Raw genomic sequence first — 12392 nt, 5'->3', positions numbered from 1 at the left:
TTTCAGCAATTTTAATATCTTTTTTATTATTAATTAAACTTCAAAAAGTTTAATAAATTTTAATAATTTAAACAATAAACAAATATATTAAATATTCTTATTTTAAGAAAAACTCACAATAAGCACTTTACAACACTTTTAAACTGATATATTTCAAGATTAGGATATAACTGATATATTTACAACACTTTTCAACTTTTAAATTGATATATTTAAAGATTAGGATATAACTGATATATTTCAAGATTAGGATATAATTTATCATTGAAAGACTATGCTTACAAAAGTAAAAAGTATGTGTTAATGATAAATATTATAATAATAAACGTAATTAATTTATGGGTTAAATATGTTTTTAGTTCCTAAACTATCAAGCGAATTTGTTTTTAGTCCCTTTTCAAAGTAAGGTACATTTTAGTCATTCTTCTTAAAAAAACCTTAATTTTTTGTCCTCCCGAGAGGATCAAAAATTAACTTTTTTTTAAAATAGAAGGACTAAAATGTACCTTACTTTAAAAGAGAGACTAAAAACAAATTCGCTTGATAGTTTAGAGACTAAAAACATATTTAACTCTTAATTTATTTCATGAATTGTGCTCTATTTATGCTACTCTTATCCATTTTTAAGTACTTTTTCTTCTCAATTACACCAATAATCTAATCTAAACAACCATATACCTAGTGTTGAGGACATTAAGAAATAATCGAATCAAAAGATGTGACAAGCATGTTAGAAAGGTAAGAAAGGGAAGTGCCAAGGCATACAATATGATTGAGTAGAGGCCACTCTTGAGATATCGAGTAGGGTGACAAATTACAGATACAAGAACCCTGATACATTAACATGTCTACATTGCGAAAACATTCAATTAACACACTACTTTTCAATTTTTCTTTTAAAATTACCCATTCATTCTTAATAAAAATTAAAAAAAGTAAGACCCACCGTGTCATTTGAATGTGAAAAGCAAAGATGCATGTCAAAGTATTATTTTTGCAGATACAATTTTAAGTATTCTAACAAATGTTGCGAACAAGAAAATGATAAGATCAATGTTTATTGTCACAATTTAGGTCATCACTCTTGTTGATTTCTTTACCAATTTTTGTTTTATCCTTATTATTTAATTTCCTACAATCTACATTTCAGCAAAACCCTTCACCATCATTCTCTTCTTAATCTATTATTCTCCAATTTATTTTTATTTTTGATTCCTCCATCAGTCCATACTTAACAACAAAAAAATACATAAAATATAATCTCCAGAAAGAAATGCATGATCTTTTTATTATAGTAAGCATAACGTGAGAATCGAGTGAATTAAGGATTTTTTGTGACCTTGATCCACGATATAAAATAAATATTTGTCAATTTTTTTTACAATGGATTAATAGAACACTCAAACACTTAAACCCAAATTGAAAAACATTAAGTTTGCTAACCCACTAAAAACGAACTCACATTGATTATATTGGATTCACTAAAAGACGATGTGTAAAAATCGAATCCAAATCCTTGAGAAATAAATTGGTACATCAGATGGCAACAATTGTGTTTAAAATACACAAACGGGTTAATTTTGAGAGACTAAGTGTTAAAAGGTGTATGAGATTAATGAGTGAAAAATTAATTATGTCTCAGAATACGTAGAGCACAACAACATCCACTAATAATGGGTTTGTTGCCCTTCCCATTATTGTTGTTAGTCAAATGGAGAGTCAAACCATTGGAGTTACTAGTAATCAAGTGATTAGGGAAATATTAAGTAATCTAATAACAACATATGTTTGACCAATTGTAGTACATGAGTTGAACTTGCATTGCATGGGGTGAGTAATTTTAATGTAGGCTCATCGAAAATTCCCAATGAGCAATACCCATGGGGCATGCCTACTTCACCAAACGTCAATTGATTTGGTTTAGGAAGAATTGGTATAAAACTTGAAACCATAGGAACCGTGTTGTGATAACATCTATAAGACATCAAATTGATGATAGTAACTATGAGATGGTCAATGTGTTATCAAGTAAAATGACGGTTGTGTTGAAGCCCCTACTTCAAACCATAATAGAAAGTTTCCAAAAGGTGGCAAATGAAATTGCCTGAATAAGGGTTGCTTGATTTTAGTATCAGAGCCTGATTTTTGAAAAGTTTTGGGGCTGTTGGGGAATGGGTTCGACTAGTTTCGTTGCATGATTATGATGTTTGTATGTTTATTTTTGCTTATCTCTTATGTTGTAAATAAAAAGGATCTCAAGATGGGCAAGACCTCCTACTCCAAACGACACTACTGCGAAGCTTGCACAGGCCTTACAATAGATTAGTCAAATTTTGTAAGGACAACAAGTGTAACAGGCGCAACAAATGGAGCAAGCACCTAGACCAAGAGTGGGTATGAATGAGTTTCTACACCATAATCTTGTCAAGTTCAATGGCAAGGAAACTCCAAATGAAGCTGATGATTGGATTTACAATCTTGAGAAGACTTTTGAGGCGATTGAATGTAGAGAGGGGCAAAACTTGGTCTTTGCCACCTACATGCTAGCTGGAGAAGGAGAGTACTGGTGACGTGGAATGTGGAGAGGGATGGATGCTCGAGGAGAGGTTGCCACTTGAGAAGACTTCAGAACTAGATTCTTGGAGAGGTACTTTTCGACTAGTGCTAAGCAAGAGCGGGAGAGACAATTACTGGCTTTATAGCAAGAAATTATGTATGTACAAGATTACAAGGAGAAATTCGAGTATCTGGCTCGATTCTATACACAGAATGCGTCATCATCTGTTGAAGGCACTAGTTCATCTTAAGATTAATGATTTTCCATAACTAGTAAAGTAGGCCATGGTGGCCGAGAGACTGATGTCGGGGTATATTTGAGGTCGGGGTACCATCATATTCTTGTCAAGCCTGATGATCTACAGAAGACAACGTTTCATTCATGTTGTGGGCACTATGAGTATGTTGTGATGCCTTTTCGGGTGATGAATGCTCCATCTATATTCATGGATTTCGTGAATTGCATTTTCTGTTCTTTTTTCAATGACTTTGTCGTTGTATTCATCGACTATATTCTAATATACTTGAAGAGCGAGAGGAGCATACTGAACATCTGAGAATAATGTTGGTGATTCTAAGGGAACATCAGTTGTTTGAAAAGTTGTCAAATGAAGTGTAGTTTTGGTTAGATGAAGTGTAGTTTCTTGGTCATGTGATTTCTGCTCAAGGAATCTCGGTTGACCTAGCCAAGGTTGAGGCGGTGTTGAAGTGGGAGCGTCCTACGTCGATGACAAAAGTGAGAAGTTTTGTTGGTTTGACAGGTTATTATCGGAGGTTTGTGTGGACAAAGCAGCGTGAGGGTAATTTTGAAGAGAAGAAGAAGAGGTTGACAACTGCGCCGTGTGGATCATTCCAAACAAAAATAAGGCTTTTGAAGTGTACTACGATGATTCTTAACAAGGTTTAGGTTGTGTGTTGATGAAATATCGGAAACCAGTGGCGTATGTGTCACGTCAGTTGAAAGTACACGAGATAAACTATCTGACACATGATATAGAGCTGGCAACGATGGTGTTTTCTTTAAAGACTTGGCAACATTACCTTTATGGGGATAAATTTTAGGTTTTCAGCGACCACAAAAGTCTGAAATACATGTTTGACTAAAAAGAGCTAGACATGTGTGAACGAAGCTAGATGGAGTATCTGAAAGACTATGACTTTGAACTGCAATACCATCCAAGAAAAGCAAACATTGTGGCAGATGCTTTGAGTAAGAAGAGGGTGTAGATGTTTGCTTTAATGATCAAGGAGTTGGAGCTAATGGAGAAGCTGAGACATGAATCTTGGAGTACAGTTGGGGCAACGTTTTATCTGGTGTGGTCATTTGTCAATCAATAACGATTTTCTAGATCAAGTGAAGGCAGAACAAGAAGCAACATCCATAGTTAGTGACTTATGTATCTATTTAGCAGTTCATTTCTTGTGGCTGAACAAGTCCGAGAAAGAAGTGCTTATGCTAGAATACACTCTGAAGAGAGCAATGTCGTTCTCAAACAACAATTACAAGCTCGTGACCAGGTTTATGATGCACTTCTTCAGAGATTTGAGGATCTCAAAAATCTAGTCATGACATTGTTGCCTCAATAAGGACAGACTCAATCCACTCCATCATTGTCTTGGCAACAACGCCCACCAATGCAGCCCATCCAAGTGCAGCCATCTCCCGAGCAAGAACCGCCTCCTTAGCAATAGCCTCAGCAGCATGAAGAAGAAGAACAAGATTCAGATGATTATAATGATTATTAGGACTTGATGAACTACGTTTATAAACATTTATGTAGACTTTTATTTTAATACTTATTTGTTTTATTTATTGATTGAATGATACAATAACTATGCATTTTAATGATGGGGATAATGTTTCATGATTGCATTGTCTAAATTGAGAATTATGTGTGCATTGAGTATTTTTTGGTAGATTTATTATGATGGGTAAATAATGTTACCATTTGCACATGAGCCTCTCTTGCACGTTTTCGATAGACTTATTGACAAACTTATCAATCGGTACTGTACACCGTACTGACCTCATTATCGACGGATCTTGGTAATCAATAATGCAAACCATAACCTGCGAACATTACTGTCAAACTTGGGTCGCGATATTCTACCTGTATTATCCTTCCATTACCGAGGATCCATGACCATTGATAATTACCGAGGGCCATTATCCCTCGGTATTTACTGACGGCCAATGGCCCTCGGTAATTACTGACGACCTATGTCTCTCAGTAATTATCGACAACTATTATTGGTCGGTAATTTTTTCCAACAAGATATTTATCAATGGATTTCTGACTGTTGAAAATTCGTCAAAAAATTAACATTACCAACGGATTTTAGTCATTATCAATGAATTTTATCTATCAGTAAATCAAGTTTTTTTTTTGTAGTGAAGTCTTGGAAAAATTTTATAATTTAAAACCATCGTTGTTTTATAACATTGTAATGTTTAAAATTATTATTTGAGGATTTAAAACTTATTTTAATGAGAATTATGCTTAGTTTAATCAATTCACGTGATAACAAAATAAAATTTTTGATAATTCCATTTTCTGCATTGGTATAAGAGTTAAAGTTTTTGTTAATGATGAACTTTTTATAATTTACACGTGGCATGATGAATGGGATTTTACATAAATCAATTTACAAACTTATGCTCAAAATCAAAAATTCATAAATAAAGATAGTACTGAATACAAGAGAGTTCAAAACGGTTTACATCTCACTCCAACACCTAGGAGATTTAGCTCCTCATAATGAATTGTTGAAATAAGTAAGCCAAGTGTCTCAACCAAGAGGGGGGGGGGGGGGTGAATTGGTTTCCCTTAAAAAAAATAGGGTCTTTAAAAATCTTTTGAGATTTCTTGGAATGCAATCAATAAAGAATGAAAGACAATGTAAAAGTGTAAGGAAAGAAAGAATCACACTACAATTTATACTAGTTTGGCCAAGCCTACATCCATTCCTCTTTCAATCAATCTTAGATTGAAAGAATTTTACTATATTGATTAAGTTCCAACAAGCAAGATACAGAGACAACCCTCTCAATGTACTCTCCTCTCAACTCCAAATCAACTATAACAAATACCCAGAAAGAACAACCTCTTTCTATCAACCCTTAGAGATATCCCACTCTAAGTCACTAGAACTTCTCTAAGTCCTCTTCCTGGTCATAGCAACAGGGAACCATATTCAAACTTGAATGCAAATGAAAACTAATCTGGTACAATACACCTTGATGGGCAGAAAGTGATCAACAATGTTGAAGCTTAAAGTTCTTCAAAGAATCTTGATCAATTATCCAAATGTATGAATTCTTGATTCTTGAAGTAATCAGGATGATCCTGTGATAAATCTCAACAAAAAAAGTTAGATATTAAAGATATGAATCATTAGTTGTTGAAAACAGAGAGCAATGCGTCTATTTATAGATTTACACAACTCTGATGTAGTTTAAACGATTACTCAAATAATGTAATCGGTTAAGCAATTCCTTCTGCATTAACAAATTTACATTTCATAGCATTTAACAAATTAACAAGAACATGTAATCGATTAACCAAAACATATATGCCAAAATATTTAAAAATATGACCGTTGTAACAATTATGTCTATTCAAGAAAAATATTTTCAATCAAAGCACAATTTAACCGATTAAGAAATTAATGTAATCGGTTAAGTTCCAAACTTAAGCATTTTTTGAAAACTTTTTTATTTAAAATACATCAATGTACTTAGTAAACATGTGCAGGCATAACTACGAGTTTTAATCGATTATACCCATAATCTAATTGGTTAAAACTTATTGTTTTGTCATAGTTAAACATGTATTGATATTTGATGAATCTAATAGATTATTTAAATTGTGTAATCGATTAATTCATACAGATATGCAATGTGCAAAGTGTTTTAATCAAAGATTCATTTTCAATCAATAAATACATAACACAGATAGTTCAAGCACATATACAGATATAATCAATCAACAGTTTAGCCAAATTAATGTGCAAGAAACTATAAAACATTATTTCTGTTGTTATCATAAAAAACTCATGTGAGATATGGGTTTAGCTACATCAAAAACTCATATGTGAGATATGAGTTTAGCTACATGGCTCCCCCTATAAACATGAATGAAAAGAAGTTAAAACATGGAAGAAACTCCATCTCTCAGTCTTCTAAAGATGTTCATTGAAAACAAACGAAATGTGTGACAAAATTCTCTAAAGTTTCTCTTTGAATCTCTCTAAAAGTTCTCTGAAAAGTTCCTAAAAATTTGTTGTAAAAGTTTTCCTAAAACAGAGGTCAAATCATGTTTCTATAGAGTAAGATAACATGGCTGCAGTGGTGGCTTCCACGACTCCAACTGTGAGGTTTCATCCTTGACTTAAGTTGTGCAATTATGGGTTGGAGCCTCTTGAGATTACTTATAGGTGAAAGATTTTTCACGACTTAGGCCTCAAGTCATGACTTGAAGAAACCTTCCAAGGTGGATTTTCTTTGTGTGGCTCACACCCCATATTTTAGCGCTCCAGCCATGTTGAATAAGTTTGTTGTGAAATGCTCATAATTTCTCTGTTTTTCTTCAAAATTCAACTTTGACTCTATAATTTTATCAAAACCTACAAAAACAAGAAAAATTGGGATGATTAACATAGATTTTTCACAAAATCAAGATAAGTGTCAAATTAACATTAAAATCAAATCATATTAAGCACTTATCATTCACGTAACTCGTTAGAAGTAGGTTATCTAACTAATTCAAATTTTAAATTCAAATATTGTAATTCTCCATCAAAGATTAGAAAATATAAAATAGATTTATTTTGGATTTTGAGAGTGACAAATTGTGAAATAATATATATACATTGTGAGAAACGCCACAAACAAGAAAAGTGGTTAATCTAGTCTTAATTTGGGTCTAACATTTTCGTTGGTTTATGTTACAACTTCATTTACTTTCCCCCGGTAATTTACTTTGGTGTTATCGTTATTTGATTACAACTTCTATCACCGTACTAACTACTTTAAGTTTTACCATTTTTACATTACATTTCATCTATTGTCGCAATGTTTTTAATTTCATCTTTATGAAAAAACCAAAAGAAACAAAATATAAATTTATTAAGTACGAGATTCTCATTGAAATCCATGTAAAAGAAGATCGAATTGGTTGAGTGTTTGGATGAAAATGGTTCACGAAATTAGCAACGTTTACATAAACTAATTTTCTCCATCAATGCTTACACAAGAAAACACTAAAGTTAAATTAAAAGACAAGTATTTTCCGAATATTTGGAAAAAGTGCTCACATCGAATCAATTTAGAAAAAATCCTTTAAAAGCAAGTATTTATTATTTACCATACTTTCAAACTTAATATTCTTTAAATTTTTAATGACTTGGGAGGTAGAAATCTTTTGTAAATAAATCTGTCATCCAATCATAATTGTCTAAATTATCAACTCGACGCCTGAGATCCTTACTGACCGTTTTCATTTATGGTAAGAACATAAACAATTTTTTCGTATAAGAAAAACTTAATTAATTCTATACGTAAAATTTTCAAATACAATTGAAAACTGCAAGGTTATAATTAAAAGTAAATTAATCAAAAAAATAATTAGAAAATTTCGAAACGCAAACAATATGTAACATATAAATTAGAATTTTATTGTGAAGTAATATAACGTGTATAAAAATCCATCCATGTAATATCTGTTAATAACTGATGTTGGTAAAATTGGAAGGTTACGGACAAAGGAATATTGGAATAATTGTCTACCTATAAACAAAAGTTTTCCAACTTAGTTCAAAAGTAAATAAAGATGAAAAAATATATTAATCTATTCGCACAAAAAAGAATACTATAAAACTAGTTTATTAAAGTTTAATTGAAAAGAAAAATTAACTGCCACAATTACCACCGGGTCCTCCAAATAGGAGAATATAACCGTAGTAGCTTCCTGAATCGCCATAGTATCGAACATCATAACAATGGGGATTGTCAGTAAAGGAATGAGTTTCATATAGTTTAGGTCCACGAGTTTTTCTTGATGAATCTTGAATCGAAACTTGTTTAAAGAAACAAGCGTGAGAAGCATCATTATCAGGAAAATATCCAGACCCCATTTGAGGACTGTGGGTACCAGGATGAGTTCTTGTTCTTCCACCCCACCCTACTTCATCAGCTGAGCTCATATTCGAAAACAATTTTGCTGGAAAATATCCAATAGACTTATTGTCTATACTTATCCACCAATTTTTTGTCACTGCATCCTGAAAACTTACACACTTTTATTAAATATATATATATATATATACATATCATGCCTAGTCTTATACAATATTAATTTCTTTATCAATATATGAATAAACTTAAAAAGTGTATTTAAGAAATCAAAATATATACTATGGTCTTGTATGAGTTAAATCTGGCTTAGGGCAAGTTATATACAATAATTATGACCTGAGAAATAGAAAGGGAAGTTGCATAAGTTGGTCCTCCATAGACAGATAGGTTGCCTATGCGCATACCAGGGTATAATTCTTTGCTGGTTTGAACAAAACCTGCACATTTAATATTGTAGCATCCTGTCTTCTTGTAGTTATCAGACTGTAAATTTTTATCAACATATCAAATTTTGAATAATGATATTAATATGATACCTCAATTAATTAAAATTTATTTTGGATATATATTAATGACTTAACTAGGTCGTGATACGCAAAATCAAAAAGAGAAAAAACAATATCCTTAGTTAAGTACCAAACATTTATCAAGGAACATATCTATGTTTCATCTCTATATTATAAACCAAATGTAAAGATATGTTCTTACCGTCCACGAGGTAAAATAGTGGGTTCCATAATCACCATATAGTTGTGGAATCACCTGAAGTAAGTGTATTGGATTAATTACAATAAACAAAAATATACAGACACAAACATATACACAAAAGCACACATACAAAAACAAACACACACAAACTCAAGTACATACAAATATAGACATACACACAATATAGAAACATAAAAATACAAATATACGAATATACACACACAAACACACACACATGCATGCACACACGCACTCACGTACTCATACACACGTGTGACCACTAACACACACTTACTCACTTACTCACTCACTCACACACGTATATGTCAAAACATACATAACGCAAACACAAACACCCACATATATAAGTCGAAAAAGTTAATTGTGAATATTTCAACTTACATGCCATCCTAATGAGATTTTGTTAGTTGATTCTATGGGACCATTTTGAACCCATAAATGAGACATAGAGATTTGAAACTTGGTGTCAACTCGTGGATTATAAATACTATTTGTACCTTTTACTCCGTAATAAGGTCCAAAATGTGGTTTAAGGGAAACTTCTGCAAGCTAAAATATTCAATATAGTTAAATAAATATTCAAATTGAAAAAATTAGATGGAATAGAATTTTAAAATTAAAACACCAATGTTTTAAACCACATTTAAAAAAAGAGCTTACATGAACACCAAGAAGGTCTTGAACCAATATATGATCATTTAATAATGATTTTCCTTGAATAACGTCATCTTTTTTTGTTCTCGGTATAGGAACAGTCCCCATCGGACATTTATTCTTATCCAATCCAAAGATGAATGTAGGTTCTAAATTTTCTTGACTTGACTCTCTCGTAACATTTAGTAGGTTGGGTTTTCTCTAAAAATAAAACAATATACAAACGAATTTCAAAGCATGAAAAACATGGTAAAAGAAGGATTGAAAGTTAACCCCAAAATATTGAAAAGAAAATGACAGTCAAATTTTTTTGTAATTAAAGGTTTTAATTATATACCTGTAACTTATGATCCTTTAGTAAATGATGGTCAAATGATGGTTGTTTGTAAATGTCAATGCAATCAACAATATTTCTGAATTCGGTCTATAAAATTCAAAACAAAACACATAAGAAAATTATTGAACTTGGGGTATGATATCAACTTCAACTAAAGGAAACATATGATGAAATATAAATTTTTTTTTAAAATACATGAATACTCTTGATCGGAAACTTATTAATAAGTTTAAGTTGTTTCTCCAACTCTAAGTCTTCATTTAGTATAGTGTGAATTCCATAAACTTTATGGCTAACATGACTATACAACAAATATAGGACAAACAACAATATATTGATCATCTTTTACTCAACTATTACCATCTACAATGAATTACAAATCTCAAGCACATACACACATAATATATATATATATATATATATATATATATATATATATATATATATATATATATATATATGATATTTTAACCTCCTACGTTCATTCATGAATGCTATGAAAATGTATATAGTAATTAATGCATACTTTTTATTAATTCAATCTTTAACAATTTTTATTTTGTGCTTAAATAAATAAACTATAAAACATATTTTCATTGAGAATCAGATCCTTACAAAAGTGTCTTACTACACTAGTGAAAAATACACATAGTACTATGCCATTTTAGATAGGTTGGAATGAAACAACTGTAATAAAAAAAAACACAATGATAACTTTATGACTAACATGATTAGTCAACAAATAAAGGAATAACAATAATATATTGGATCATTTTTTCACAACAATAGTTGGATAATATATATATATATATATAATATATATATATATATATATATATATATATAATAATAATAATAATAATAATAATAAATTGATTAAAATATCCAAAGTAAGGATTTTCGTGAATGTCATAAAGAAATATATAATGCTCAATTGGTTTCTTCTCATTTATGATTTTAACTCTCTTTTTTAAAATTTGATCAATATATTTAATGTATAATAACTATTGCACGTTACTAATTATGTAGCAATTAATGTATAAGATTTAATATTCAGATTTTATTATTTAGTATTTATTATTCAACATTTATTACATGGAATTTATTAGCATTTATTATATATCTTTTAATAAATATATGTCACTTATAATTATTTAGTGTTATTAATAAGTTTTGAGTACAAATACTTTTGGTACATGAAAAAATTTAATTAATTTCATTTACAAAAGTTTTAAATACATTTTTAGATTTAAAGGGTTTTAAGTGAAATTATATTGCAAAATAAATATATTGTGTTTTGGAAAAAGCAAAAAGAAATTTAGAAGATAAACTTCTCCCTTTCGCTTCAAATCCAAATCTAATCTTTGGAACAATCGTAACTTTCTAGATGGCTCAAATCACCACAAATGTTGTTACAAAGTATAAGATGTTGACACTCCATTTTAATACATTGTATAAAGAGATGTTTTAACATTTAGATAATTTAATTTATAATTGTTCTAATGTTTTCAATTAAAGAAAAACAATTTAAATTTAAATAGTGGTGCATCTAGATGCCATTATTCTCGTTATCATAAGACAATTCTAATAACCATTATTATAATAAATCATGAAATGTAGTACAGAATTTCTAACTTTCGTAATTCTAAGTGCCAATCTAATCAAGGCTGGTAGAAGCAATCTTTTGGTAACGAAAGACTTGAAGAAAACTGATTATGCCCGAATCTCTTAATAGACGGTGTTTCAAACTTAGGATAGTGAATCTTTACAAAATACTCTTTTACATTTTTCTTCAAGTCAGTTTAGATTATTCTGCACACACTTGATTAAAATCCTTCTTTGTCTTAGCTTCAAATCGTTCGAGTGTACTTTTTAAAGACATTCCGACGTTTAAATTAGTGATTAAATTACAATAAATTTTTAAATTCACAATAAAGGCAATCACTTACCTTCTTACTTTTCACCTGTATTTATAGGTTT

General features: G+C 30.5%; 1 protein-coding gene across 1 annotated transcript; it reads right to left on the bottom strand.

The window, feature by feature from the left end:
- Nucleotides 1-8383: 8383 nt before the first annotated feature.
- LOC148195737 (protein neprosin-like) lies at nucleotides 8384-10783 on the bottom strand. Its single transcript, XM_088094916.1, has 7 exons — nucleotides 10608-10783; nucleotides 10413-10499; nucleotides 10082-10276; nucleotides 9803-9970; nucleotides 9401-9454; nucleotides 9029-9175; nucleotides 8384-8838 (listed from the first exon to the last, which is right to left on the bottom strand). Exons 1-7 carry the CDS (start codon nucleotides 10752-10754, stop codon nucleotides 8467-8469), a joined length of 1170 nt encoding a protein of 389 aa, XP_087951042.1. The 5' UTR covers nucleotides 10755-10783; the 3' UTR covers nucleotides 8384-8466.
- Between the last annotated feature and the right edge of the window lie 1609 nt (nucleotides 10784-12392).

Source organism: Vigna umbellata, chromosome 7, assembly GCF_029865625.1.
Source record: "Vigna umbellata cultivar VRB3 chromosome 7, Vumbellata_1.0, whole genome shotgun sequence".
Taxonomy (NCBI): domain Eukaryota; kingdom Viridiplantae; phylum Streptophyta; class Magnoliopsida; order Fabales; family Fabaceae; genus Vigna; species Vigna umbellata.
Note: the sequence above shows the minus strand (reverse complement) of the source record. Positions and strands in the feature narration are given on the sequence as shown.

What these genes read in the sequence shown, in the direction of transcription:
- LOC148195737 (XM_088094916.1), bottom strand. Translation starts at nt 10,754, where the DNA reads ATGATCAATATATTGTTGTTTGTCCTATATTTGTTGTATAGTCATGTT. An exon ending in AAATCTCATTAGGATGGCAT is followed by an intron (nt 9,455 to 9,802) that starts GTAAGTTGAAAT and finishes CACTTACTTCAG; the next exon opens with GTGATTCCACAACTATATGG. An exon ending in ACTATTTTACCTCGTGGACG is followed by an intron (nt 9,176 to 9,400) that starts GTAAGAACATAT and finishes AAAAATTTACAG; the next exon opens with TCTGATAACTACAAGAAGAC.